Here is a 27,694-nt window from a genome sequence, read left to right on the forward strand (position 1 = left end):
CATACAAGACAACGCAATTTGCCGATCCGCACTTTCATTTCCCGAACGCACGTCTGCTGTCTGCAGTGTGCTTTAAATCGGCAGTAAAAGATGGCAGACGAACGTAATTTTCGCTCAACTTATTACGAAAAAGTGGGCTGCCGCGGTGTTGAGGAACGAAAATCGCTTGAGATATTGCTGAAGGAGAAACCCTTGAACTTGAACAAGTTGACACAGTTTTGCATACGCTTTACTGTCCCCAACATACATCGGACAGTGTTATGGAATTCGCTGCTCGGTAAGCATTAGGCTCCTTCACTGAAAATGTTTCTAGCAAAGCCGAATTCCGGTCGTGTTTGACTTTGTATGCCAAATCCTGTGTCTCTTTCAGGCGTAACACCCGTTTACGATAAATCTCGCGAATACGTCATGGAGCAACGTAATGCGGTGTACAATGATTTGTTGAAAGCACTAACAACGATGCGGATCGTGGATGAAAATACTCCAACGGCAAGGGTATTTTACGCAATGTGGCTAATGGAGAAAAGGCAACTTACGCTGGGCCGCGACATCACTGTGAGTGTGGGCTTAGGCTCCCTTAGGGATCGGTCGAATGCGTAAAAAACTTATCGAAAACAATCAAACACCCTTACAGCAAGAAAGCCATTTCTGCAACATTACCAAGGTGCTGTTAAAAATTTTCGACAATGATATCGAAACGTACTGGATGGCTAAGAGTCTGTACGACTACTCAGAGGAAGTGGCCTTGGAAATGGGCAAATTGTCGGACCTTACCTACACAACACTCGAAAAGGAGGACAGTACACTGTACAAACACCTGAAATCATGTGATATGCTAACTACCCTGCCACTGGCCGACTGGTACCGATCGTTCTTTGCCGGTGTGCTCTCGGAACCGGCCCTGATACGTGTGTGGGATAAGATCTGTGGCGGAGCGATTAAGATTGTAGTTTACGTGATGATCGAAACGTTGCGGATTCTTCGGTGGCGAGTGACACGCTGCACCGAACTAGACGCACTCTTGAAGTTGATTGAAAGTGTAAGTGAGCAATAGGCCGGGAAACATCTCGCACAACCATTGCCCGGCAGTACTTAATTTTCAATTTACTCAACAGATAAAGAACGAGCAAGACACCGCTGATGTGATCGTTAATGCAGCGATCGAGCTGTGGCAACAAAACAAAGGCCATGAGTTTATTCCCCAGTCAAAGTTGAAATCTGTGAGCTGAAGCAAGGATCCGATACACCAAGATTTCCAGCGAAACAAAAGAACACAATGTTAATGTTTTTATTTTTAAGTCCAGCTTGTTTTGTTTGAAAAACTCGTACTTTTATGTAAGCAATAAAATACACGCAATGAAATGTTATTCATACCTTCTGGCTGCTCATTTGCTCCTGGTGCGTCTGGGTCATTTCCAGCTGCTTAACGCGGGTGTAAAACGCCGAACCGAGCAGAACCACCGCGTTCGAGGTCCACCACAGGAACGACTTCGTGTCATTGTACCAGGTCGTAGCAATGACCGTCTGAGCGCACGCTTTCGCCGTTCCGGATATGTTGTGTGTCAACGGGGACGTAACTTTAATCTGCAGCGTAGTTACGAACCCGATGGCGAATCCGCACACTCCACCGACGGTCATCACACCCCAGAACCAGGGTGCAAAGAGGTGTTCAAAGTTGAGCACTTCCTGCACTTCCCCGTTGAGAATCATCAGCGGGACAAACAGGGCCGCGGAATACACGTTGTTGTAGTAACTTAGCAGCCAAACTTCCTGATTTACATGTTGCAGCGTGCGTTTGGTGTAGATCGAGTAAAGCGATAAACTCAAGGAGCCCAGCACACCGAACACCGTTCCAATCAGCGAGAAGGATTCCGTCAGACTTTCCTGATCCACACCGAGCCAGAAGCCGACGATGATCAGCACACAGCACAGGGTCGCCTTGCAGCTCGTTTTCTGACCGAGTAAAACGAACGTAAGTATCACGTTGAAAACGGTCGTCAGCGAGCGGCCAACGTAGTAGAATGCGACTCCAACATGCTTGAGACAAATGTTGTTGGTCGCTATCATCATCGTGAACAGTATCGAAAGTGGAAGCACCTTGCGGAAGGTGTTCCGATCGAAGGGGTTTCCTTCGGGGAAAGATACCAGACGAGGATATTGCTTGCTTAGCATGCTCATGGTAAAACATATCGTTGACGATGTGAGCACCTGGAACCAGGTTACAAACAGCGGTGCATCAAGCTTGAGCCCACTTAATAGTGCTTTGTTCACGAATACTGTTAGGATTGAGATGATCCTGAAACGAAAAATAGTTACTTTGGGCAACTCAGTTGATCGCGTGACAAAGTATCCGACACCGGTCGCATTTTCTACCTACCAATAAGCCGTCACAACTGAAGCAATTCGGATATATTTGGTGCATAAATTTTCTTTTTCCAGTGGTTGATACATCGCTGATAGTCTCACTGTGTTGAAAAACTATATTTACTGAACATCCACACTCATTGCCACACGCAAACTCTCTGAATCACCCTTATCGATCGATTGTTTAACCGGTGTTCCGATAAGGCGTTGCAACTTCCTTAAAGGATCATAAAGTTTGTTTACGTTATTTCTTTTCGCGATTGGCGATGCTGTCAAATAATGAACTCCATCATTGTGGCCCAACCCTGCTGTCAGATTCGCCGGCTGGGAATGTAAACAAACCATGTTTCTTGTTGACAACGTGTTTACGGAATTACTACGACCACAGTTTTCGCAGCATAATGTCCATTCAGCTGGGAAAACTTTGTTCCCGCATTATCGAACAGCATTTTGGTGAGCTGGTGCGAATCGTGGGCGACAATCTGTTTGCGTCGATCGCGAAACCTTTGTCGCAAATCGTACGCTCAACCGGACTGACAAAATCGGAGGTATGAAAGCTACAATTGTTTGTCATACATTTTTCGCTCTAAAGAAGAACATAATTTTAGGTATGCAAATCGCTGGCAATCCTCTTGAAGTTCGGATTGGTCACTTTTCGTCTGAACGCTGCCCAAACCGGATATGAGTATCAACTGGATCACGACCGCGTTCTCATGATACTTCGCTACCCACGTTACGTGCATTTGATACAAACGAAGTTTGGTCACGAATCGGCAGCGTTGTTGGAGGAATTGCTCCGTTCGGGATCGCAAACGGCATCGTACATCATACTGAAATCCCTGGCGAATATTGACGCCACAGGGCGTAACACCGTGTCGGTGCTGCGTGAAAAATTTGGCACCCTCGTGAGCGAACGGTACATCATTCGTGCCCCCGATTTGAAGCCCCGCGACGGTGAGCTGACAGAGTTGGCCTACGACGACGCCAACCTATTCGCCATGCCTCAGTTGGAGTTGCGGGAGCTGAACGATCTACACGAACGGAAAACTACCAAAGTGCCGGACGAGGGCATCAACTGGCTGGTGAACGTGGAACAGTTTCATCTCGACTTTCGCGACAGCGTTATGACGAATGCGGTTGAACGGTTGATCGACGCGAATGCCAGTGAGTGCATGAAACACCTGCTGGAAGTGATGTACCAGCGGACCAAACCGTGGGAAGCGGTTTCCAATCCGATCGGGCTGGTAAATCTGCGGCAGAGGTGTGAAAAACAATCGAAAAACGTAGAGATGATGCGCTTCCTGGACCAGTACATCTCTGTCATGGAATCGAACGAGTACGTTTCCCGGTTCGACCACAAAGGTGGTGGCCAGTATACGGTGAATGTGAAGAAAATTTTCCAACAGCTAACGTGGGCGTGTATCGAAAACATAATCATGGAAAAGTACGGATCAAAAGCGGCCCGCATTTTCCGTGTCATTCGTATGAAGCGCTACATCGAGCAGGAAGATATACAGAAAGAGGCGATGGTGCCGGCAAAAGAGGCCAAACAACTCACATACAAACTGCTCGAGGAAAACTTTCTGCAGATACAGACGTTTCGCAAACCGGGTGGAGGAAACGCGGGAGCACCTAAATCGTTCTTTCTGTTCTACGTCAATCAGGGACAGATAGTGGCCATGCTGCTGGAGATATGCTACAAAGCGCTGTACAATTCCATCACTCGCTCAACACACGACAAGGCGGTTAACAAGCGATTGATCGAAAAAAGTCAGCGTCTGGACAGCATCGTGGAAACGATGAAGGAACGCGGAGAGTCGGAGGCGTACATTAATGAAATTCTCGAAACGCTCACCCCGCCGGAGCAGGAAATATTGAAGAAGGTTAAGCTGCGTGTCAAGAGCCTGTACAGTGCGGAAATCGGGATCGATGAAACGATTTTCATACTGAAATTGAATCAAGAATATCAAATGAAATAAAACAGAACTGTTACGTCGAACGGATTCAAACGATTCAACGGATTCGACCTTTACGGTTGCAACAACGTAACACATGGATGAAATCTAGATGTCAAATTTTCATACTGCCTTCTTATTATATCTACTTGCTTTGAATGTAAAATTACCTTGATTTTCGCTTCATGTTAAAGAAACTTGTGATAATTTTCATAAGTTTATTTAACTATTTTGAAATACCGTTCCCCTGTACTGCCTACGCCTCTGACCGGTGAGCCGAAATGAGAAGCTAAAACTCTCACCTGACAGCTGCACTCATCGCCGTAACTGTCACAACTCCAATACGTGTCACAACTGCTGTGGCCCACGGACTGTTGGCTTACTCTTGGTGGAATTACAGTTTGTTCCCGGTGTTTGGTGCGAACCGTGTTTTTCACGGTGGTGGCAAAATGTTTCTGTAACGGCACCCACCAGGCGAAGCTAATTTGTCCAACTCGAGGAAAAGGAAGCAACGCGGCGTTTGGAAACGATAAAATACACTTCCCAGCCTCGTTCCGTTCCGTTCGGCATCCCACATTCTCCGTGTTTTTTCGCCCCGACGGCCAGTGTGCGTGCGTGCGTTGTGCGTGTTCGCACTGATCCTGTGACGCGAACGGCACCTTAATTTAGCGGATTATTCCTTGAGAGGCTTAAACAGTGCCACAAAGGCTCGGCGAAAAGCAGACGCCGGCAACGAGCGACCAAACATGAACCGTTCCACGAAGAGCACACTCCGTAAGACGGCCGGCTACTCGAGCCTGATAACGTTCGCAGTTCTGTTGCTCGCCTGGCTGTGCGGCTTCTCCAGCCGGTTATTTGCCGTCATTCGCTTCGAGAGCATTATCCATGAGTTTGATCCTTGGTAAGTGGGAGGCGTCACAGCATTATCGGTTCTCGCTGATGGAAGCAGTGGGACCAGGTGGTTGGTAACCCTCAGATTGATGGTTCCAGCTCGTAAGATCGATTACGTGTCCGAATTTGTTTTCATTTCGTACGTGGCGGCCACTCCGCGCCACTCTGGCTTATCAAGTCTCGTTTCTGCTGATGTTTGTAGTTGTATGAACTGAATTTGCATACACCTTGCACTTTCCTTTTGCCACCTTTTTCGATGTCTTCTTTTCTTATCAATCGACCCCCTTCTTTCTGCCCACCCACAGGTTCAATTATCGCGCCACGGCCCACATGGTCGAGCATGGGTTCTACAAGTTTCTCAATTGGTTCGACGAGTCGGCCTGGTACCCGCTCGGTCGTATCGTCGGTGGAACCGTCTACCCGGGGCTGATGATCACTTCCGGTGGCATACACTGGCTGCTGCACGCCCTCAACATTCCGGTCCACATCCGCGATATCTGCGTGTTTCTGGCACCAATCTTCAGCGGTCTGACCGCCATCTCGACGTACCTGCTCACGAAGGAACTGTGGTCGGCCGGAGCGGGTCTGTTCGCTGCCAGCTTCATCGCGATCGTGCCCGGTTACATTAGTCGCTCGGTCGCGGGCTCGTACGATAACGAGGGAATAGCGATCTTCGCCCTCCAATTCACCTACTACTTGTGGGTAAAGTCGGTGAAGACGGGAAGCGTCTACTGGGCCGCCTGTGCTGCCCTTTCCTACTTCTACATGGTGTCGGCCTGGGGTGGCTACGTGTTCATCATCAATCTCATTCCGCTGCACGTGTTCGTGCTGCTGATTATGGGCCGCTATTCGCCACGCCTTTTCACCTCGTACACAACGTTCTACATCCTTGGGCTGATCCTGTCGATGCAGATCCCGTTCGTTGGCTTCCAGCCGATCCGCACCAGCGAGCATATGGCTGCGTCGGGCGTTTTCCTGCTTCTGTTCGCTGTGGCCGTTCTGCGCCACGTGCAGACGGTGCTGTCGAAGCAGGAGTTTAAGCGCCTTTTCCTGATCGGCGGTTTGCTGGCGGCTGGTGTCGTGTTTGCGGGCGTCGTTCTGCTGACGATGCTCGGCGTAATCGCGCCGTGGAGCGGTCGGTTCTACTCGCTGTGGGATACGGGTTACGCGAAGATTCACATTCCCATCATTGCGTCAGTTTCGGAGCACCAGCCGACGACGTGGTTTTCGTTCTTTTTCGATCTGCACATCCTGGTGTGCACGTTCCCCGTCGGCCTTTGGTACTGCATCAAGAAGATCAACGATGAGCGGGTGTTCGTCGTGCTGTACGCTATCAGCGCGGTGTACTTTGCTGGCGTTATGGTGCGGCTGATGCTTACCCTCACGCCCGTCGTGTGCATTCTTGCGGGTGTAGCATTCTCCGGATTGCTGGAGGTGTTCCTCAAGGAAGATAATGCGCCTGGCGTGAAGGATGGCGGTGCCGGTGGGGCGGACGGCGAACCGGAGCAGGACGGTGCGGTGGAGAAAAAGCAAATGTACGATAAAGCGGGCAAGATGAAGCACCGACCAAAGCACGACCTTTCTTCGCACGGTACACACAGCGAACAAAACACAGGGCTGAGCTCAAACGTTAAAAACATGGTAATTGTGGCCATTCTGATGCTCCTGATGATGTTTGCAGTCCACTGCACTTGGGTTACCTCGAACGCGTACAGTAGCCCCTCGATTGTGTTGGCTTTCTACAACAGTAACGATGGGTAAGTGTAACAGATGGGTCGATATGCAAATTTATTTAACGTAAATTCGCGCTTCCTTTTGATCTAGCACGCGAAATATTCTGGACGACTTCCGCGAAGCGTACTATTGGCTGTGGCAGAATACGGCACCGGATGCCCGTGTCATGTCCTGGTGGGACTATGGCTATCAGATAGCGGGTATGGCGAATCGAACAACGCTCGTGGACAACAATACTTGGAACAATAGTCACATCGCGCTGGTCGGTAAGGCAATGTCATCGCCGGAGGACAAAGCGTACGAAATCATGACCTCGCTCGACGTGGACTACGTGCTGGTGATTTTCGGTGGTGTGATCGGCTATTCGGGCGATGATATTAACAAGTTCCTGTGGATGGTGCGAATCGCTGAAGGTGAACATCCCAAGGACATACGCGAGAGCGATTACTTCACAGATCGCGGTGAGTTCCGTATTGATTCGGAGGGCGCCCCGGCTCTGCTAAACTGCCTGATGTACAAATTGAGTTACTACAAATTTGGTGAGCTAAAACTGGACTACAGGTAGGTGAACCGAGCTGGGTGGAATACGAAGAACGCGGTGCTTATGGCACTCTTCCATTTCCTTTACAGAGGCCCAGCCGGATATGATCGCACCCGGAATGCGGTGATCGGTAACAAAGATTTCGACCTAACGTACCTCGAAGAAGCGTACACTAGCGAGCACTGGCTGGTGCGCATCTATCGGGTGAAGAAACCGCACGAGTTTAACAGACCCGCCCTGAAGCCGGATGAACGCGTCCTACCGGCCGGCGAGTTTGTTTCGCGCAAAACGACCAAACGAAGGAAAGGCATGATCAAGAACCGTCCGGTGGTGGTAAAGGGCAAACGTAATAAGTAAATCGTCCGCCGTAGCTCGGGACAGTGAAGGCCGAAGATAAATGCTTCCTCTTTGCCGAGTTAGCACCGTCGGGAGCGTTGGATTGTGTGTTTGCGGAAGCGTTTTTTTAGGTTGGCTTCCGAACAAATTGTGAGAAGAAAGGCTAAAATCTCATCGATCGATCGGTGGGAACGCTAAACGCTGTAAGCAAATGGAATTATGTTTATTTTTTCTCCTCATTTAAGCGCATTTGCTACTCGCACAAGCGTGTAGCAGTAGTTGAAGGTAGTCGTAAAGCAGCAAATACGAAAGAAACAAAGTGCTGCTGGGCAAAGGAAAACCTAAACTAACGTTATGACCGCGTCACTAGAATATGGATGGCATTTTGCATCTCGGCCATTTCGTCATCTTCTTTACATTTTGTGACGAGTGAATGAGGTTAAGTCCTGTTTTCTATTCCAATTGGCGGCACGGAACGGCGTTTGGTCGTTCAAAGAGTGTATGCACTGGTTAGATGTAGATTTCTTTTCCTCCTCTCACAGGCACCTATCTCGTCTTCACGGTCTTGTGTGTGTGTTTCGTTTCCTTTTTGTGGAAAAGTATAAAATGTTACGTGGCCTGTTGCAATGCAAAACAAAGAACAAGTTACAGACCGCTTCTTTCCCATTCTAAGTTCGAACTGTTTACGAAGCAAAATCATCGGAGCTTTGTTTGATTTCGTGTCACCTGCCAATTAGAACGAACGTTACCATGGAGACGTGATCCGATGCGTTGTGTAATGTGGAATCGGATAGAGCAGGCCAAAACCGTTCGATCGTGCGCAAACTATGACAAATGTATTTGCTCATCAGAAAACCGAGGCATCGGCAACAGAGCGCGACTAATGGGGAAAAAGTAGGAAAAAGCGATAAATAGGCTCCAACCGCCAAACACAACTGAACAAAACTTAAGACAAAAATAAAAACACTGAAAATGGCATTGATTATACGTTTTTAATGTGATTTATCACAATGCGAAAAATTTCACTGTTGATCGAACTTTGCTTAACACAATATAAGCATTAATCTATCGATGGGTTTTTGAAAAAGACCTGATAATGTTAAGCACAAATGGGCTTGTAGGCATAGCTTAATTTACAGTATAGCATCGTTTGTCTACTCAAACATTAAGAACACCAATTTGTTCGTGTCTGGTTCTGCAGAAAAGATTCGTAACAAATTTGAAAACTCTTCGAAAGCCTTTAAAATGGTTAGAATCGATCCTCGCGATTCTCCAATAATGTTCAAAACAACTCACACACACTGCAAAACCTGATTGCAACGGCGTCCTTTCACCGCACCGGGGAACTTGGCGAAGCACGGGAAATCCCCTCTACTTTTTCTTCGCCGTTCATTCTTCCCAAGGATCGTCAGTCGTACTCGGACAGGCCATGGAGGACAACTGATGGCGGGCGGAAGGTGTGAAATGGCCACAATTTTTGTAGCCGTGGGCAGCAACTATTGGTAAACAACATTTCCGCCTAACAACATTTTTAACTGCTCGCTCTTGTCGTCCTGGCAGCGGTTCTAAGGCATTTGCGGACCGACAATCGGGAAAATGACGATCATTTTGCGACAACGTGCTAACTGGAGCGGGCAACGTGCGGCGATACCTTATCGCTGTGTGCCTCCCAAGCTCGTTTAGCAATTTGTCATGTACCGCGACGAGGCGCAGAGGGAACGCCGGGTTTCGGGTCTAGTGTTTGCCTATCCTATTGACACAGTGTCGTACGCAGCCGAGCGGTGCGTGTCCACCTCTGCGGGCGGACGTAGGACGCCCGACGCGGTGATACTGCTGATTCTTCAAATTGACCAACCCGATCACCGGTTTGCTTCAGTCGGGAAAGTGCGCTCACAGCGTACAGGTTGGCGGGAAATCAATTTTTTTTTGTTAGTTATTTCGTTCGTGTTTAACTCCAGTCCGTGGTCGTTTGTGCATGGAACTCGTGGTGGCACGAGGAATTGAAGAGGCTTCTGACGCCTTTATCGAGCGATTGTAGCGCGCAATCGGCAGGAGAAAGCAATATCCAGCGGCGTCGCGGAACCGAACGACACGTGCGTCTATTGCATTGATTAAAAATTCCCATCGATAATTCATTCCGTGGGTGCGGTGCATCAAAAACGTTGCTCGGCCGTATGGTTACAGAAATGTGAAAGTGTTGAAGTAACGAAACTATACGCTGAAGGTAAATACGATAATCAAACTGATGATAGTAACTTTCCGGTCTTAGCAATGTTGGTGATGTAATACTTGAAGTTCGCGAGACACAGCAAACAGACCTCTCAAGAAATTGTGAGACCGTCTCATATGTTTTGAGGTTGACCCATTTTCGTTCCTCTCCGGCACGTGCTCACTTCCTCGTGCTTGAGCGAGGCAGCGTTCTGGCGTCTGCCGCCGGCGAATGCTTGGTCATTATGTTGCCCCGCTGCGTGCGCATAAGCATAAGACCGAGCATATAATGGGCTCGCTGTTGCTTGCTGCATAGCAAGAATAGTTTGCTGAAGAGCTTATTCGTACTCAGTTAGCCGGGTGAGTTCGGACAGTGCAGGCGTTGCACACAAACAGTTTGTGTCCGGTGTCGTGTGGTAGCTCTTTAGGGTAGCCTCAAAGTCTCGGCGTAACTCGGTGCTGCGTGTTCGATCCACAGAAGTAAGGTGCGACGAAGGCTGCCTGCGTGCAAAAAAGGGAAAATATTGGCGTGACCGCCAACAAAGCGTGGCGACCCTGGCAAGGTCGTCACGTAATTGAACACCCTTCACTTACGACGCCGTAGCGAAAGTTGAGCAAACGCCACGGGCCGATGTTTATTCCTTGCAAACCTCAGTGGCAGTGGCTCACGAGTTGTTCGAGAAATTGAACACACTTCCTTGAATACTCTATGAACACTCTCTCAGGCAAAACAAATTCGAAAATATATGTACAAGTATATTTTGTGGCTCTCCGAAGTGCGCCGCGGCATTTCGTATGTACGCAGTCAACGCTTATCTTGCGGAAGTAGCACGTGCTGTTGGCCTCCATCCAATTCTAATTCGGGTTTCATCATCTCGTGGGGTTGACTCTGAGGATTTAGAATGTTCATCATCTTCTTGTTGTTGTTTGTTTTTCACACACAACACAAACAGCTTTTTTTCTCCTGTGTGTATTTACTGGAATTCTAAGGAAAAAAGGGGACATATTATAGCTGGTCAATGTGTGAATGCTTCAGTTCCAATGCACCGTGAACGAGAATCAGATGAGCAAATTATGAAACCGGTGTTAATCTATGTGTTCTCAATTCCACAGTAAAGAGGGGCAGCTGATCACACTGATTCACGTACAAATAAATTTGGTCGCAAATTACACACGCCGTTAAACATGGAGCAGGCGGATCAACAGTCCCGGACACCAGACCCCTCTCCGGACAGCGAGGACGATGTAGGTCCGGTCTCAATCGACCTGACATCGGTGAACGGGAGCCTAAAGAACGGGGTACACAACGCGCCATTAGCGTCCGAGTATTGTGCTTCGCCCTGGAAGCGCAAGCAGCTGGCTGACGTAAATCCGAACGGAAGCCTCGACCTGAGCAAACTCTCCATGAGACGCAATTCGAGCTACGGCAAGCTACCTTCCGAGGCGCCGGAAGCCCGGGTGCTCGTCATCTACACCGGCGGCACGATCGGCATGATGCGAAATGAGAAGAACGGTACGTTTCAATTAGCATAACGCGTTAAGGGGGTGGGTCCGTCCGGGACCACCGGGAGGTGCTATCCGATGAAAGGGACCATAACAAAATCCGTGAGTTTGATGCCATCCTCTAATCGTTGGATTCTGTTCGTTTCCTCCAGCACTGGAACCGCGGCCGTACGAGTTTGTGCGTAAAATTCGCCAATACCCAAACATGCACGACGACGTTTACGCAACGAAGCGGTACGGGGCTGCGAAGAACATGGCTCCACTGGTGTTACCGTATGTGGAGGGTCAGCATCGCCGGATATTGTTCCAGATATCCGAGTACGAACCGCTGCTGGACTCGTCCAACATGACCATCACCGACTGGGTGCGCATCGCTACGGACATTCGGCAATCGTACGAGTTTTTTGACGGCTTCGTTATCCTGCACGGCACGGATACGCTGTCCTACACGGCGTCGGCCCTCTCGTTCATGTTCGAGAACCTGGGCAAAACGATCATCATCACCGGCTCGCAGATACCGATTTTCGAGACACGCACCGACGGCAAGGACAACTTCATGTCCGCCCTCATCCTGGCCGGCAACTACGTCATACCGGAGGTGTGCGTGTTCTTCAACAGCCGGCTGTTCCGGGGCAACCGGACGATCAAGGTGAGCAGCGAGTCGCTTGATGCGTTTAACTCGCCGAACGCCGCACCACTGGCGAAGATGGGCATCAACGTGGAGGTGGACTACCGGGGCATCTTTCGCCCGTGCACGGTCGACAAGTTTACGGTGCACCTGCAGATGGACGAGAACGTCGGGCTGTTGCGACTATTTCCGAGCATCTCGGTCGCGACGGTGAACGCGTTCCTGCGGGCGCCCATGCGGGGCGTGGTGCTGCAGTCGTACGGGGCCGGCAACTTTCCCTCCAACCGGCTGGACCTGATCCAGGCGCTGAAGGAGGCGAACGATCGCGAGGTCCTGATAGTAAACTGTACCCAGTGCAGCGAGGGTTCGGTGTGCGATCTGTACGAAACGGGCCGGCAGGTGCAGGAGACCGGTGTGGTGCCTGGGTATGACATGACACCGGAGGCCGCGCTGGCCAAGCTATCGTACGTGCTCAGCAAACAAGAGTGGGACTGGGAAACGAAAAAGAAGGTAAACCGGAAGGCTCCTGTGGGGCTGTTTGCTTCTAATGGACCGTTCGATTTGTCGCTTTCCAGATGATGAAGAACAATCTGCGGGGGGAGTTGACGTGTGAAAAGGCACCGGATATGCAGGAGTACGATCTGATCGATGCCGTTGCCCGAACGCTACATCTCACGTCGACGAAAGAACTGGGCCAGCTCAAGTCATCGCTCTTTCCGGCCATGGTCAATACGGCAGTCTTAGCGGGAGATCTGACGAAGGTATGGCAGAGGTGCCCTATATTGTATTGTAGCTTAATCTGATCTGGTATGCTCCTGCTTGTGCTCCACAGCTGACGAACCTGCAAGGGTACGGGGCGAACATGTCCGCAGAGAACTACGATCGTCGAACGGCGCTGCACGTGGCTTGCTGCGAGGGTAACATCGAAATGGTGCAGTACCTGTTGCAGAACGGTGCGGCGGTACACATACGCGATCGGTACGATCGGACACCGCTCGCGGATGCGATAATGAACGATCACCACCAAGCGATCCGATTGCTGATCAAGTGCGGCGCCCATCTGACCGGCTCGATCCGTGGTATCGGCGATAGTCTGTGTGCGGCGGCGGCCCGCAACCTTCTGCCGCGCCTGGAATCGTATCGTCTCGCCGGTGCCGATCTCTCGCAGGAAGACACGACGGGCCGGACCGCGTTGCATGTGGCCGCCATGTACGGGAACGTGGAGATTGTGCGGTATCTGTTGAAAAACTACGCCGATGTGAATGCAAAAGATTATCTGGGCCTTACGCCGCTCGACTACGCCACGAAAGTACAGGCCGAACCGGTGGTGGAGGTGCTGAATGCGCACCAGGGTCGCCGAGGCGATGAGCTGTCATTCGAACCGGACAAACGCCCGGACACGGTGGATTCTTTCGACTGAGAGTGATGACGGTTGGCGGGAGTTAGCAGACTGTAAACGATTTATGATAATTGGCGTAATAAAACATTTAATCGATCGAACAGGAAGTCACGATTATTAATAAAGTTTAGCTTCCAGCGATTTATAAGTTTCCCCAGGGCCCCAAGATAGGGTTTTCGGCTTTATTTGCTTTTTGTAACGAGACACATAGCCTACGCCTAACGTGATGAACCTTACCCGATTGCGAACACTAACCCCTAGTCTAGCATCTAACCCCCAAACACGGTTCAGGGTATGAAAAATACCTACAGCGTTCCTGTTCTCGCCATCTGCATCACGTTGTCGATGAAGCTTCGGACCGAGCAGCTGGCAAACGACTCTTGGCAGCTCGTCGCAGCTTCCCGACCGGCTTCCAGCGCTTCCTGTAACCTGGTACCGCCCGTGAACGTTCCACGGATCCAATCGGCCCGTGACAGTCCTTCGATTACGATGTCGAACGAGCTGGGTGTGCCTTCCCCGACGGCGACGACTGCTTCTCGCACGTACCAGCAGACGGTCCGTTGGAGGCAAGCTACCGTATCGAAGTCGTACTGCCCCATGGCGCGATCTAGTGAGCCGAGCAGCGCCCAGACAGCGCTTTCTTGCTCCCCGCTACTCTTGGCGTTATCTAAATGGGCAGTTCAGAGCAGAGCAGAGCGTTAGCGTCAAGGTGAACACATTTACAAAAACGTAGTAAGCATTGCGCCGGTTCGTGGATGGTTTCAATTTTGTTTCAATTCGGAAGCAAGTACTTTGACGAACGGCGATCGGTATGTTGACCAGCGGCAGCGAATCGATTGAAGAGTCCCACCCTGGCCAGATGTCGCGCGCACGGTGCTGCACGCTGACTTTTGTATTAAATTATTTGAAGTTAAACGAACCAGGTGACGAACACACGAAAAATCCCGGTAAAATCTTCGCGCTTTCGGTCCAATGCGGCGATTCGTGTGTGGAAACTTCGGGTACGCTCGATTCGTTGAACCAAGAACGGCCGGGAAATGTGGTGTGGTAAGTGCAACTAATCATTTTGTCCAATCTGTCTGGCCTCTAATGTAGCTTTGCCCTTACTCTGTTCAGCGTGAGTGGAGCGAATTGTAGAGAAAAATTTATCGAATTTCTAACCCGGAACACGATCAAGCTGGTGCTGCGAGATGAAAAAAAGATCTGTTGCACTGGAACTCTGAGGCTGTGGAACTACGAAGTGGATCAGTTCGACCCTGTTGCTGTGCAGCTAGAATTCAACCTTGTTGATCCGCAAACACTGTGGCCTGTCGGAGTAGGAAGCGTGATTTTACAATTCTCCGTCGATAAGCCCACCGTTGACCAGACGAGCATCATGTACGTCATTAATGATCAGGCGGATCAAGGCAAGCCGGAACGGACCGCACGGCGAAGTACTGTAGTGGAGGCACTGACATGTGAGACGTGTAACGGTCTGCGATCCACGGAAGAACTCGATCTTCAGTACGAGCTAGTCGAAGGGATTCTGCACAGCAAAGCGATGGGTAGCACCGAACGAGCGATTCTTCGGATCAAAGAGAAGGTTCGGGGGGTCGTTTTGGACGAAACAATCGGAAGGCGCGACACCTTCACGCCCGACGAATCCGATGACCTCGGGGAGCGTTGTTGTAACATCTGCGGTGGGCTAAGTGTAACCGGGGCAACTTGTGGGGCGAAAGAGACCGACGCCATGGGCAGGCAATCGAGCCGAAGTAGTCGTCAACCGGACAGCAGCGTGCGCCCTGAACTTTGCAAGCGATCCGAAAAGAAGCAAACGACCGCCAATCGGTAGGATACTTGGCTAATCAACCAAAAACACAGAGAGAGTACAATGATCGGGTTGATCGGGTCCATGTTTCATTTCCAGTTACTGCGACCGTTGTAACGCGTGCCTGAACTGGCTTCCGGACTTCTGCCGCTGCCCGAAGTGTGGCCACAAAAAGTCTCAAGCCGCAGAAGGTGGTCACCACGTGCGGCCATCTAAATATTGGGCGGCTACAGAGGCGACACTTTCATCAGCGGAGAGAAGCGCATCGAACTCCACCGCCTCCGTCACGGTGGTGGCGTCCTCACAGTCCTGTCCCATCTGCCACCTTCGCCAAGGACGATGTGTGGATTGTTCGAATGAAATCGAACAGCGCAAACAAGGTGCCTCTTCCGACTCGGAGCTTCTGGAACAACAGCGCTCAGCGGCGCGTCCTGTCACAAGACGACCCCCGCTAAAGGACCGTCAGCGAACTCGGACATCGAGCAAACGGTACTCGGTGGAAGTGCGTGAACCAACTGTACAGAGCGAACGGTTGGCACGGCTGCGTAAAGCGTATGCGGCCCAATCGCCAGACAGCCATCCATCGGACATGGCAAAAGCTCATCCACTGACCGCCGCTCAGATTCGCAAGCACCACAGCAAATTCCTGCGCAAGGTTGGGGAACAGAACCGGAGTCGCTATTCGTACCGGTTTGGCAAGCGACCGTCTGGGATCGTGGCCGGTCATAAGGGCTGCATGAAACAGGAGGTACTCGTTCCACCGTACATGGGCTGGCGGTGGAATATCGCTACCCTGGGCATCGGAAAGCACCGGCCCGGGTGGCGCCCTGGTGCCGTCCGCAAACCGATCATGATGCTCATGCAACACTTTCTCAAGTGCTTTCCGATGGACATCGTGCCTGTTTCGACGAAAACGGGATGCCCTCTTCACGGCAACCGCCCGCCACCGGCCGACGGCGACTGTTGGGACGAAAAAGGTCGCCAGAAGCCGACGCTGCAGGTCATCAAAAAGCACGGCGAATACTGCATCACGATGAACCCTCTGCGGGACTCGGAAGCACTGCGAACGGCCAGCAAACCTCAGCTGCCGTGTAAGCCGATCACATTTAAACTGTCCAAAGATCCTCGTCTGACCAAATTGTACAAGCTGCGCCATGCGCTGAAGCAGAAGTCTCTAACGCTCTGCGGATGCAAACAGCTGGAAAATTGTAACCATCGCACGGAGCGAGAAAAGAAGTTGCTGGGCGATGAGATACGCCTCGCGGCGAAAGGGCTGGGACTGCCGGCGGACACAACCGTCGCCGACTTGCCGAGCGAGAGTGAAAGCGAGATTGACTTTGATTTCACTCCACCGTCTGCGATCATTCGGGTTGACGTCACCAAACCGGACGTGGTGCTGACGGGGACACAGTACAGCCAAGGTGACTACGAAGTTACCGAGCCACGAGTGGTGCCACGTGAAACAAAGGCTAGGGCCAGGAGTACGCCTGGTGCCGCTCCTGGAAGCTACATCCCCAAACCAATTGCTGCTGCAGGCCATCCCGGTGGCCCGAAGGTCACAGCGGGAACGAAGATTAGCAAACCAGCGAAGGCGGCGGAAAGCTCGTCTAAGACCGGCGCTGGGCCGGGCAAACCAGTGAAGCCTGCTGAAGGCTCATCTAAGACCGTAGCCGAGCCGACCAAATCAACAAAGGCTGGGGAAGGCTCGCGTAAGCCCGGAACCCAATCCGGAGCCGACCGGAAGACGAATACACCAGCTCGTAAGAGTGTCTACTTTACGGGTAGCGCAAAACCTAGCACTGCACCACCACCACCCCGAAAAAGCGTAACCAGCATAGCACAACCTGCCACCAGGAAGGACCAGATTGCACAGGGTGTGAAGACGAAAGTCGCCCCGAAGGTTCCGGTTCCGCCGCGGAAACCATCTAAGCCGTAAACACAAACATATCTCAGCCGGCAACCCACAGGCACTGCACTTAAAGTTCCTGTTTCGTTTTGATCCACTTCCTTCCGGCGGTTCGGTATCCGGCGGTCCCACCGCCGATTACGCTATTTTGTAAGTTTTCTGTACCATTTCGGTGTCCGAGTGACGAGTTGGAAGGCAAAAATAGAAATTCACGTTACTACCGAACCAAAAGAACCAGTGTGTCCTCAAATCTGTTTTTGGCATTATCTGTCGCAAGCAAACGTAGGAAGTGGCCGCTTTAGCACGTACCCACGTCCATGGGTCCGAGCGTCAGAGAACTAAATTTATCGGATCCCATGAACCTCACCGGAGAGCGCATCAAAACGAAACAGAGGACGCACCGGATGTTCGGTTGTCACGTTTCGTCACACCGATACACTTACCCTCGTCCTGATGTCTGCTTTCAGGCTTGCGGAGCGTGGGTCGCTCCATCGTCGCCGGCATGGACGCGGGCCGGGTACCGTTGCCATGGGAAAAGGCACGAGCGGCAGCCCCGATCAGGGCACTGCCGACGGTGAGCGCCCCGGCGATCGCCACAGCACCAAGGTTGATGTTCAGCAGCGGCGGTCCCTGGCGAGTAGAGTTTCGTTGAGAAGATCTTTCTTATCGAAGACCCCGAAGATCCCGAGCCCGCCATTGTGCCTCTGTCAGCCCGTCGCCTTCTGCTGCCCGTCATATTGTGGGTACTGTCCCGCGGTATGTTTACCTTGACCAACGAGTCCACCAGCCCACTCATCGTCTTCCGCACCGGGATCGTCATAAAAGGAATGGCGAAGTTGATTTCCACCTACCGGAATGGGAAGACACACGAGACGTTGGTTGTCCGCCGACACGAGATTGGCCACACTGCACTAATGCACCCCTGCACCCTACCTCAATGCCGCTGTCCCTCGTCTGGAACGAAATAATCCGATTCTCGCGCCGAGACCGCCTCGGTGTTCGCCCTCTCGGTCGACCGATCGGCTCCGTGTAGCCCAGTGTGTAGAATTGGTCCGCATTCGCCTTCACTCCGTACGACCGGGACCAAACGTGGCCAGTGTCAGCTGCATCGTTGCCACCGGATCGGCACAGCACTCGGGGCGCCTGCTCGGCAAACAGAATCACCACGGGCAGCATGGATACCGCGAACAGCATCGTCCTACCGGTTCCAGTGCAATTGGCAAACTGGCACATTGCGCAAACGGTTGCCACCAGACAATACATTGCCCCACAAAGCCACATTATTTACTCCCGGAACCCGGCTCTTCCTTGAGGTTTTCCTTGTATGCACTCGTCGGCGGAGTGCACGCCCTACTTGCCGGTGGCGCCTTTCGAAATCGGGGTTCCAATTGAGCGCGCGATACAATGCACATCGAGATCACAGCAGATCACGTAACCGCGCGCCATTATGATCGTGTTATGCTACAGGCATAATGCTGTAACGTGTCTCGAATATTCTGTAAGGTATGCGCTTTTCCATCAACGAAGAATATTTTACGAACGCACTAGCCTTTCAGCCATTTTGATTTTTCACTGTTTGTGCCATTTCGATTCCATCGGAATAGTAAATGAACTTCCAAACATGCTCTGCTGACTTTTTTTTTGGTTTGTGGTTAATGTGGCGTTTGAAATGGGGCCCTGGAGCGGAGTGAATTGTACGCAGCTGCACATGCCGCACACACTCTTGTATTGGTGCCATTGTGTCATTTTTGTGCAATTAAAACCGCCAATTAAATGACGCAACTCAAGAGGCCCGCTATTAGTAGGATGTTCCATTAAACTATGAAACGCGTTACGTAATGGACAAATAAATTTTGACGATTTTTGGTGTAGTGATGTGACCGTGAAAGAGAAGTTTAATATGCCAGGAGGTGTGTCACTCGCAGTAGGGGAAGGTTTTTCCGTTATTGAGTGAATATACTTCTTACCGGTGTGCATTTTCTTGCGGTTTGCAAAAGGCCAGTAGTTGCTGGGAGCCAAATCTGGCGATTTCGGTGCATTTGGGAGCCATTCGATAATCCATCGATGTAGTTTTGCCATTGTTTTGATTGACCTGAGACATGATCCGTTGTCTTGATGAGACAACTCCAATAAAGTTGTATAATATTCACTGTTCACTGTGTATTTCCCTTCATAAGATGGTCGACGAATATTACACCACGCACATCCCAAAATACCGAGGCCTGTCCGAGGCAGATCGTTGTGCTTTCGGATGCTTTGGACGAAGTTTACCAGTTTCTCTTGACACAGATGACGATCGTTTCGATTACGGAGTGAAGTGGAGGATCCATGTTACATTCATTGCCAGTTTGATTTTTGATATCAGCTAACTGACGCAGCTACACTTTCCGATCATTCAAAAGGATTTTTTAAATTTTTGAGTTTTCTGTGGTTACTGACTCATTTGGACGCCTACAACGTTCTGCATCATCGGTATCTCTACGGCCACGTTTGAAGTCAGCAAACCAAAGACGTCAGTTCGAATCCTGACAATGCATCTAATTGAACGAAAAAAATTGAGTCGGTGATAGCACGGCTCTGTTTCGTCTGAGCTTAAAAATACCAAAAATAATATACGTTGTTTGTTATCGAATGTATAAATTGTTCAAAAACCATTACAAACTTATCTGCATTAAAGTACCACCGTTCAATGAGTTGAAGAAGAAGAAATTGATGTCCAACATCACAATTGTAAGCTGCTGGAGCCATTGAGTTGTAATTCTATTCGCTTCAAAGGTTTACATTTGAAGGATAAGCTTAGCAGAAATTTAGGATTCGGCAGGACAAATTGTATGCCATAAACGGTTCGATGTGGGATGACTTCCAACTGACCATTAGCAGGACGTCGTGTGCCGAGGGAAAAGTGACATACAAAACCCTCAACAACCGCTCTATAATATCAGCCGAAATCGGTTAAATCTCACGCGGGGTGCGATAAAAGCGCGTTAAATTATCGAATGATTCACATTCGGATTGCGTGGCCCGTAAAACTCACTTCCCATTTCCGTACGCGAAAGGGAAAGGAAGACGCTGAGTTTTGCGGAAAAGCGAAAACTGTTCACCAATTGTCACGGCACGGCTGGGCACAAAGCTTGCGCAATGTGTGACAAAAAAAAGTGCGTTACACGTGTTCCGCCGGAGCCAGCCCCCGGGGGGGAAAACCAGGAAAATTGTCAACCAGTAAGAAAGCACAGTGCCGGCGGTGTGCGTGGTGTCTGTCACCCAGCGGGGCCCCTGATCGGGCCGGTAACGACACTCATAATTCCGCATTAAACGCTCCGACAGGTCGGGAGACTCGGGCCGACTTCCGACGTTCCTCGTCCGTTCAATGGGCCGGCTTTTGTGTTTGTGTTCCCCCCTTCTTGTCTCTTATTTTCTTCGGCCCATTAAGTGGCCTACCTCACCCTTCTGGCTGGCCATGTGCACGTGCGTGAAGTACTAGGTTGTTCATTAAGTTTTGACGTTCGATACCATAGGGCACTGCTACGAGTCTAATTTTTTTATGTCATATTGGTACACTCTTCAGATGAATGTATGTGAAGTTTCATTTCAATCGGACACTTAGTTTTTTTTTACAAGCCTTTTAGTATCGACATGTCACCGTATTTTCCACAGTGGAAAAAATCAAGTATCGTGCAGTGATTTCATTTTTATTTTTAAAAGGTTTAAAAGCAAAAGAAAATAATGAACCAATACTGAAAGTGTGTAAGGACTCTTCACCTTTAATTGGCGGGTTAAAAGGGGGTTTTCTGAGTTTAAACATGGTCGTACTAGCCATCACGACGATCCATGTCAAAAACGTAAAAAAACAGACACAACATCGGAAATCGTGAAACAATACAGGATATCGTTTTCGAAAATCGTCCAATCACTGATAGAAATTAAGTACAAGACCTAACCAACTTATTGAGCAGTATAACCAATATTTTGACTGAAGTTTTGGGTTCGAGAAAGCTGTTTGCACAATGGGTGCCGCATTTGCTACAAACGCATTCGAATGCATCGTTCTTGACAATATTTAAAGCGTTTTCGATAGGATAAAGTAGATTTTGTACATCGAATCATTACTGTGGATGAGACTTGGGTCTATCACTATGATCCTGAATCAAAACAAGAGTCTAAGGAGTGGTGTGAACCCTTTTCTTCAGTTCCGAAACGAGTTCGTCCAGAAATTGCCAAAAAAGATGTTAGGATCAGTTTTGTGGGATGCGAATGGAATTTTGCTAGCGAATTACTTGTAAATTGATAAAACAATAAATTTTGATTGTATTTGTAACATTTTGAAGCAACTGAAAGCGAAAATTCGTGAAAAAAGACCCGATTTGAAGAAGAAAAACATCCTCTTTCATCAGGGCAATGACCCGTGTCACAAGAGCATTTTGAAAATGGCAAAAATCCATGAATTAAAGTCCGAATTGCTAGACTATCCACCGTATTCACTAGATTTGGCCCCTAACGACTTCCATCAGTATTCAGACCTAAAAAAAATCATGCGTGAAAAGCGTTTTCCATCAAATGATGACGTCATAACAGCTGTAAAATATGAAAATGACACGTCGATACTAAAAGGCTTGTAAAAAAAAATTAAGTGGCCGATTGAAATGAAACTTTCCATACGTTCATTTGGATAGTGTACCAACATGACAAAAAAAAATTAGATTCCTAGCAGCGCCCTATGGTATCGAACGTCAAAACTTAATGAACAACCTAGTATGTGTGGGCTCCGACGACAATCCGACCGACAATTGTGTGCGGGGTACGACGAGTGAACGAATGAAACAACATTTCACGCAACGCGGAACATCGCTTTTGTGCTTGGGGCGCGATCTTTGCGCAGCAGCTGGGAGGAGGCCCGCCAGGTCCAGGCCCAAGGTTTGGCCAAGTTGCAGAAGACCACGGGCACGGGCAAAAAAGGGTCGCCAAAAACGACGATGCTTTATCGTGCGTTTATCGTGTGATGATGATTTGCTACTCATTGCGCGGTATGCTCGTCTTTTGCGCGCGCTGCTGTGGGGCGCTGCGGGCTCACGGCCCTAATTCTATTATCCATTGTTTGCGACAGGCTTCGAAGCGCAGCCACCGACCAGGACGACGGCCACGGTATAAATGATAGATTGCCCCGGTAGAAGGATTCATTGCAGTTCGAACGTTCGAGACGGCGGCAAGTGTAGACAAACCTAGGAAGTCCCAGCTATCCCAGCCCATCAGGTTCGAGAGTGAAAGATGAATTCGCGTGGAGTGAACTACTGGGCCTGCTTGGCACTGGCCGTCATCGGTGTACAGTGTGTGGCTGCGCAAAAGTAGGTACCAGGACCAGAAGATTGATGAAACCCACGACACACGATACTGTAGAGATTTGTCCTAAAGTCATATCTGACGTACCAGTTGTTCCAGAGTAATTGCTTCCTGGAGTACAAAACTGTTTCAATCTGTGTTAAAAGTCCAGTCAAGCGTATTGAAGTTTTCAACCGATTAGTGCCGTAGAACTTCAAGTTCTAGTTTTTATGTAAATCAATACAACACAAGTAACAGTGAAGCAATTGTGGTTTTAGTAATAATAGCACTTCAAATGGAACCATCTTGTACAAAATCCAAACGTGTCATCTTTTTTATTCAATTTGGTTTTCCAACACAAACAGCAATCCCTGGCGGCGTCAGAACGACAGCTTCGCCACCGAATCGGCCAGCGATCGGAGCCAACGTCTTGGCCTGACCACAGGTTACGGTGGTGTGAATGGCTACGGCTACTCCGGGACCGGGATCGGTTCCTACACTCCGCTCAAGATCGACCTGGGCGGCGTCGTGCTGGGGACACTGGTCGGAATCGGTGCACTGTTGCTGCTACCGAAGCTGGTGAACGTGATCGGTGGTGGATACGGAGGCAGTGGCCACTACCGCAGCGCCGACAGCGATCCGACCGGAATCTCGGACCTGATGAACAAGGTCGACGACTATCTGGCCCAGAACAACATCGATTCGGGTGCGTGCATGCAGAAGGGTGTCTGCAGCTACCTCCGCTCCTCGGAGTACCACGCGCAGGTCGGAACGGCCGATCAGGTGGAGCACATGATTCTGGCGCTGTCCGAGTGAGTATCTCTAACAGAGCGTGGACCTGGGAGGGTTTTTGACTGCACATCGCATTGACACGGTTGGCTGTTTTGTGCTTCCAGGAACTCCATCGTCGACTACATGCTCGACGGTACGGCCATCAAGGAGGCGATCAAGAATGGCAAGATGCAAACGGCTCGAACCTGTGACGAAATGTACCCGTCCTGTCCGCTCGATCGTCAGTCGACTTTGAAGCTGTTCAAGAAGATGTTCCCCATCGGGAACTAAGCGCGAACGGGGTGAGCGCCTTTCGCCCAAGTTTCGCCCTGCATTCGGCGGACCCTTGAAGGTTACCAAGTGGTTTTGGCTCTATTTATAAACAACCTTCAACCAAACGCTGGTGCCGCAGGATGAGCGCAACGAAAGCTGGAAACTATGCACCAGCGACGACGGACCTTCGAATGCAGGCGACGAACGAAGCAAGGGGTCAAGCAAGCAATCCACGCCACGATGTGTTCTGACGCGTGACCGTGACGACTACACACATTACATTGGAAACAAGGATGAGCAAAAGCAAATAATCGGACGCAACCGGCAGACCTGTAGTTAAGCAAATACGAATGGGGATCAATCTTGTTTATGTATTTTTCATTTTTTGTTTACATATTTGTGGCTATTATTCATACAGAACATTGCGTGTAAATAATTATAGGACATTGAAACGCGAGCACGGTGAATAAAACCTACGAGAAACGCGAGGAACATGTGTTAGACGCAACAACGCATTTCTAAAACACCCACATTTGACATCGAATGCGCCGACCTTCAGTTTGTTGTTCGATCGAGCGAAGGCCAACCACCGAAGGTTTTTATTTCTTTCGGCCGCCTGACGATTTGGAACGTGTTGATGGTTTAAGGATGAAGTGTGACTGAAATAGTTCACATTTCATTCGGAACATCTAACGCCTTCGTGTCCTCCATGAAAGTGTTTACTCCAGATCTTTCAAATCCAGATAATTGCCACCACCATCAGTCTGTTGAGCGCACGAAGACGTGTTTGGGGCCAATCGATACCATGTATGGAAAGTGCTACTTATTTGGTCAAGCTCTAGACCATTTCTTCTGTCTTTATAATAAGGCAAAAGTGTACATTCCAGAAGCTAATAGACTTGAATTGTAAGCGGTTAAGATTCTACGCTTTAGCATAATTGGCATACCATCCTAAGCTAAATGCCAGTGATCGAATTCGACCCAATTTCGGTTTAACACCCATAATCGTTTAATGATGTCACTTAATTGAAAACGATATTTTAATATGAGTGTTAAGAAACCTATATCAAAGACTACATCAAATCTTCTCCGTTCTGCACAAACTGGATCAGCGATTCGATCGCAGAAAGGAAACATTTCGGAAGTGTAGTTTTAGACATCGTTCCTTTGACGTACGCAGTAGATTAAATATTGATTTTCACGCATCTCGCATACACGGAGATCCTCAGCTTCCCGCAAAGGCAGACTGCGCCGATCACACATTCCGATCGTAGTACTACATAAACATTCCCTCGGCCGACGACACGGTCGGTTACATTTTCACTGTCGAGCACCATTGGCGATTGGCGTGTGTTTTTGTTGTTGCTGTTTAAAAATAAAACGCTACTCATCTCGCCGATCGCCAGCCCGCATCGTATCGATTGTATCATCGATTGTTTATCGATCGGAGCAGCGAGGAAATTGAAATGTAATGCCACAAGGAGGTACCGGTATCGCACCCGTACATTGCAACAGCCAGTGGTGCGGTTGCCAATTCCCCTTGACAGTGACAGTGGTCGAAATGGGGATTGTCAGGTCAGCTCGATTCAGCCCACCTGCGCCATTGAACCCGTGCGGAAAGGCTGTACAAAATACGAAGGCCGTAACCTGCCTCGTTTGCGCCTCTGCTCAAAGTGTATAGTGTGATGAATCAACTCGCAAAGAATCTACGGTGATGACCACCGCCGCTAGCCGCACTTCGCGCGATGGCGGCCAGTAGCAGGTGAACGATCGATCGCTCTTGATCTTTGTTGCGATCACGATGCGAGGCGTTTGCGTAGCGGAACTTTCACTGCTGCTGCATTGGTTAGTGTTGCAGCGCCAGGAGTTCGCGCATGGCACAAACGCGAAGAAACGAGACGATGGACGAGTGATGCTTCTGACTGATGTGGCTAAATATAACCCGGACTGCACTTCGTTCCCGCCTGTTCTCCCTTGTCACCATTGACGGTACCGAGGATGACGTTCCTTATTTTGTTTTCATCGGTATCGTCATTTCTGACACACGCTCGACTAGTCTTCCGCCATTGTACACTCATCGCCATCGCCGTTCCCTACAAGGAGCTATAAATCTTTGCGTTACTAATCCCAAAGCAGCTAACACTACTCAATGTTATTAGCACTAGTGCAGTAACATCTTTATTGTAAAATATTATTTTGTGGCAAATAATGTACCTTTGTTTGTCTTGGAGCCAAACACCTGCACGCGCATCACTCAGGCGCTACCATGCGCCTCCATCGCCATGTGGAAAACAAAATCTCTTCACCTTCCGCGCACTGCGGCGAAGAATATTTTTGGGTGCCATGATTCAAATCTGTGCTGACGAACAGGTTTAAATGCGCAATTCGATGGTAGCCCGAAGGACGTTGACGTTGGGGGTGCCGCGGTGCAGGTACTGTGGAACAGCTGGCACACTAGGAAAACAACACCAAACAAAGCCACTGGAGGGCTGAAACATGCGCTCAAGAACGGAATAAGGGTGTATTTGTGTGTGTGTGTGTGTGTGGGAGGAACGAAAACCGTTCGTTTGTGGCGCACAAGCAGGGTGAATCATTTCACGAACCAAGGTTTGGAATCAACCGGGTCGGGCAACCGAGCGTGGGAACCGGGCAGCGCAGGCGGGGTTTTGCGATATTGCTCCAATTTAGTTGGCAATCTTGGCTTGGCTAAATTTAGAACTCTTCGGTTGGAGCACCACCGGGCCGGCGTACGGTTCCAATCGGACCGGAGGTGGTTTCTGAAAAGTGCCCCTACCGGAGCCGTCGCGCTGGCGACGGAATTCGCTTGTGACTTCATCGCCCTGCCGTCGTACCGTTCAGCGGAGTTGCAATCTTGCAAAGTATCCTTTCTTCCAGCTAAAAGTTTCCTTAATAAAGGAATACTGTTCGATGGACGGCGGAGTCTAACAAAACTAACAGGAGAACATATCCTGCGATAGTTGTGTCTGATCATCGCACATCCCGGATCATTCCTGGGTTCCCGAGTACGCCACAGCAAGCACTAACTTAATGTTAAATAATTGTAATACTCCGCCTCCGGTAGGCTATGCTCGCCTGTTACGTATGCAGAGCTTTGTTTATCTACCGCTCTGTTATCTTTAGCTGTTTACATTCTGCATAGAAACGCTGATTCCGGCATTGTAACCGCGTAAATAGTAACATTCGCTCTCTTTCTGTCTGCCTCTGCTTGCCAGCGGAAATGTTGTTGGGAACCAACAGACGGGGCGCGGGTATCATATCAACAGTGTTCAATCTTCCGCCGTCGGGCCGTACGCCGCACGTCGTTATATCTGCGAAATGGTTCGAAGGGTGGTTTGTTTATAATTTTCCGCTCTGCAGGAAACGGCACCGACCGCGAAATATTGGCCACCGCAGAGGGACGGGCCTGCCATCATTTGCCCCGTGTTACCATTTCGTGAACCGTCCGACCGCGCGTTATGTGATCGTGTGCAAAACGATCTTGAGTCGTGATTGTACATTTGCCCCCGGATCAGATCGTATGGGTGTTTCGCAGCGAAGGACTCCACGAGTGTCTGGATCGGCCCCACGGGTGATGAATATTTTCCTAAAGTAGAACCTCATTTTTGCTAGCAACAGACTTTACGACTTAACGACCTAGTTGATGGTTGAAATGAACGAAGCGACCGCCCGTTAGCACTAGCACCATAAAGCTGCACTTTGCACTTCAAGGTCTTGCAGCAGCGTAACAGGTCCCCACGTCACCCTCGAGGTGTTCTTCGGCCAGTCGAAAAACGTGAGTTCTGTGCTGTGCTGTCCACCGCCATTTTGCACACGCGTTCTTTACCCTAGTTTTGTGCCGTCGGGCGTTGTGTTTTACTGTGAGACATACGAAAATTAGGCACAAGGCACACCGTCGCCGGTGTGTCCTTCCACCGGGTATTCGGTTCTCTTGGGCCCGCGGTACGCACGGTCCATTCACGGGGCCGCCTAATAACGGTGAATGGCATTCAACGGAGGAGCGCATTCCTTGTGCAAAACAGCAACAACAAAAAACCCTATTTGTCG

General features: G+C 49.8%; 7 protein-coding genes across 8 annotated transcripts; 6 read left to right on the top strand and 1 right to left on the bottom strand.

Moving 5' to 3' along the window:
- Positions 1-90: 90 nt before the first annotated feature.
- Positions 91-1,367, top strand: LOC128271985 (TBC1 domain family member 7). The gene is made up of 4 exons (XM_053009688.1): positions 91-277; positions 371-555; positions 635-1,039; positions 1,116-1,367. Exons 1-4 carry the CDS (start codon positions 91-93, stop codon positions 1,227-1,229), a joined length of 891 nt encoding a protein of 296 aa, XP_052865648.1. The 3' UTR covers positions 1,230-1,367.
- On the bottom strand, positions 1,262-2,544 carry LOC128271984 (GDP-fucose transporter 1). Its single transcript, XM_053009687.1, has 2 exons — positions 2,378-2,544; positions 1,262-2,296 (listed from the first exon to the last, which is right to left on the bottom strand). Exons 1-2 carry the CDS (start codon positions 2,449-2,451, stop codon positions 1,369-1,371), a joined length of 1,002 nt encoding a protein of 333 aa, XP_052865647.1. The 5' UTR covers positions 2,452-2,544; the 3' UTR covers positions 1,262-1,368.
- Positions 2,545-2,765: 221 nt separating this feature from the next.
- LOC128273855 (DNA-directed RNA polymerase III subunit RPC3) lies at positions 2,766-4,343 on the top strand. The gene is made up of 2 exons (XM_053011911.1): positions 2,766-2,912; positions 2,973-4,343. Exons 1-2 carry the CDS (start codon positions 2,766-2,768, stop codon positions 4,341-4,343), a joined length of 1,518 nt encoding a protein of 505 aa, XP_052867871.1.
- Positions 4,344-4,751: 408 nt separating this feature from the next.
- LOC128275552 (dolichyl-diphosphooligosaccharide--protein glycosyltransferase subunit STT3B) lies at positions 4,752-8,791 on the top strand. Of its 2 annotated transcripts, XM_053014097.1 has the most exons (5): positions 4,752-5,220; positions 5,516-6,674; positions 6,765-6,967; positions 7,035-7,505; positions 7,575-8,791. In XM_053014097.1, exons 1-5 carry the CDS (start codon positions 5,066-5,068, stop codon positions 7,840-7,842), a joined length of 2,256 nt encoding a protein of 751 aa, XP_052870057.1. In that variant the 5' UTR covers positions 4,752-5,065; the 3' UTR covers positions 7,843-8,791. The 2 variants fall into 2 exon arrangements, with proteins under 2 accessions (XP_052870057.1, XP_052870056.1); XM_053014096.1 differs by having other exon boundaries at positions 5,516-6,967.
- A 939-nt stretch (positions 8,792-9,730) lies between these two features.
- LOC128271781 (L-asparaginase-like) lies at positions 9,731-13,659 on the top strand. The gene is made up of 5 exons (XM_053009417.1): positions 9,731-10,045; positions 11,143-11,542; positions 11,685-12,670; positions 12,736-12,921; positions 12,993-13,659. The coding sequence occupies exons 2-5, from the start codon at positions 11,215-11,217 to the stop codon at positions 13,578-13,580; spliced, it is 2,088 nt and encodes a 695-aa protein (XP_052865377.1). The 5' UTR covers positions 9,731-10,045; positions 11,143-11,214; the 3' UTR covers positions 13,581-13,659.
- A 759-nt stretch (positions 13,660-14,418) lies between these two features.
- LOC128270052 (uncharacterized) lies at positions 14,419-17,302 on the top strand. The gene is made up of 3 exons (XM_053007454.1): positions 14,419-14,606; positions 14,655-15,386; positions 15,466-17,302. Exons 1-3 carry the CDS (start codon positions 14,419-14,421, stop codon positions 17,300-17,302), a joined length of 2,757 nt encoding a protein of 918 aa, XP_052863414.1.
- Positions 17,303-22,472: 5,170 nt separating this feature from the next.
- Positions 22,473-23,979, top strand: LOC128272687 (uncharacterized). Its single transcript, XM_053010551.1, has 3 exons — positions 22,473-22,611; positions 22,951-23,397; positions 23,482-23,979. The coding sequence occupies exons 1-3, from the start codon at positions 22,535-22,537 to the stop codon at positions 23,645-23,647; spliced, it is 690 nt and encodes a 229-aa protein (XP_052866511.1). The 5' UTR covers positions 22,473-22,534; the 3' UTR covers positions 23,648-23,979.
- Positions 23,980-27,694: the final 3,715 nt, after the last annotated feature.

This window comes from Anopheles cruzii, chromosome 3 (assembly GCF_943734635.1).
Source record: "Anopheles cruzii chromosome 3, idAnoCruzAS_RS32_06, whole genome shotgun sequence".
NCBI lineage: Eukaryota > Metazoa > Arthropoda > Insecta > Diptera > Culicidae > Anopheles > Anopheles cruzii.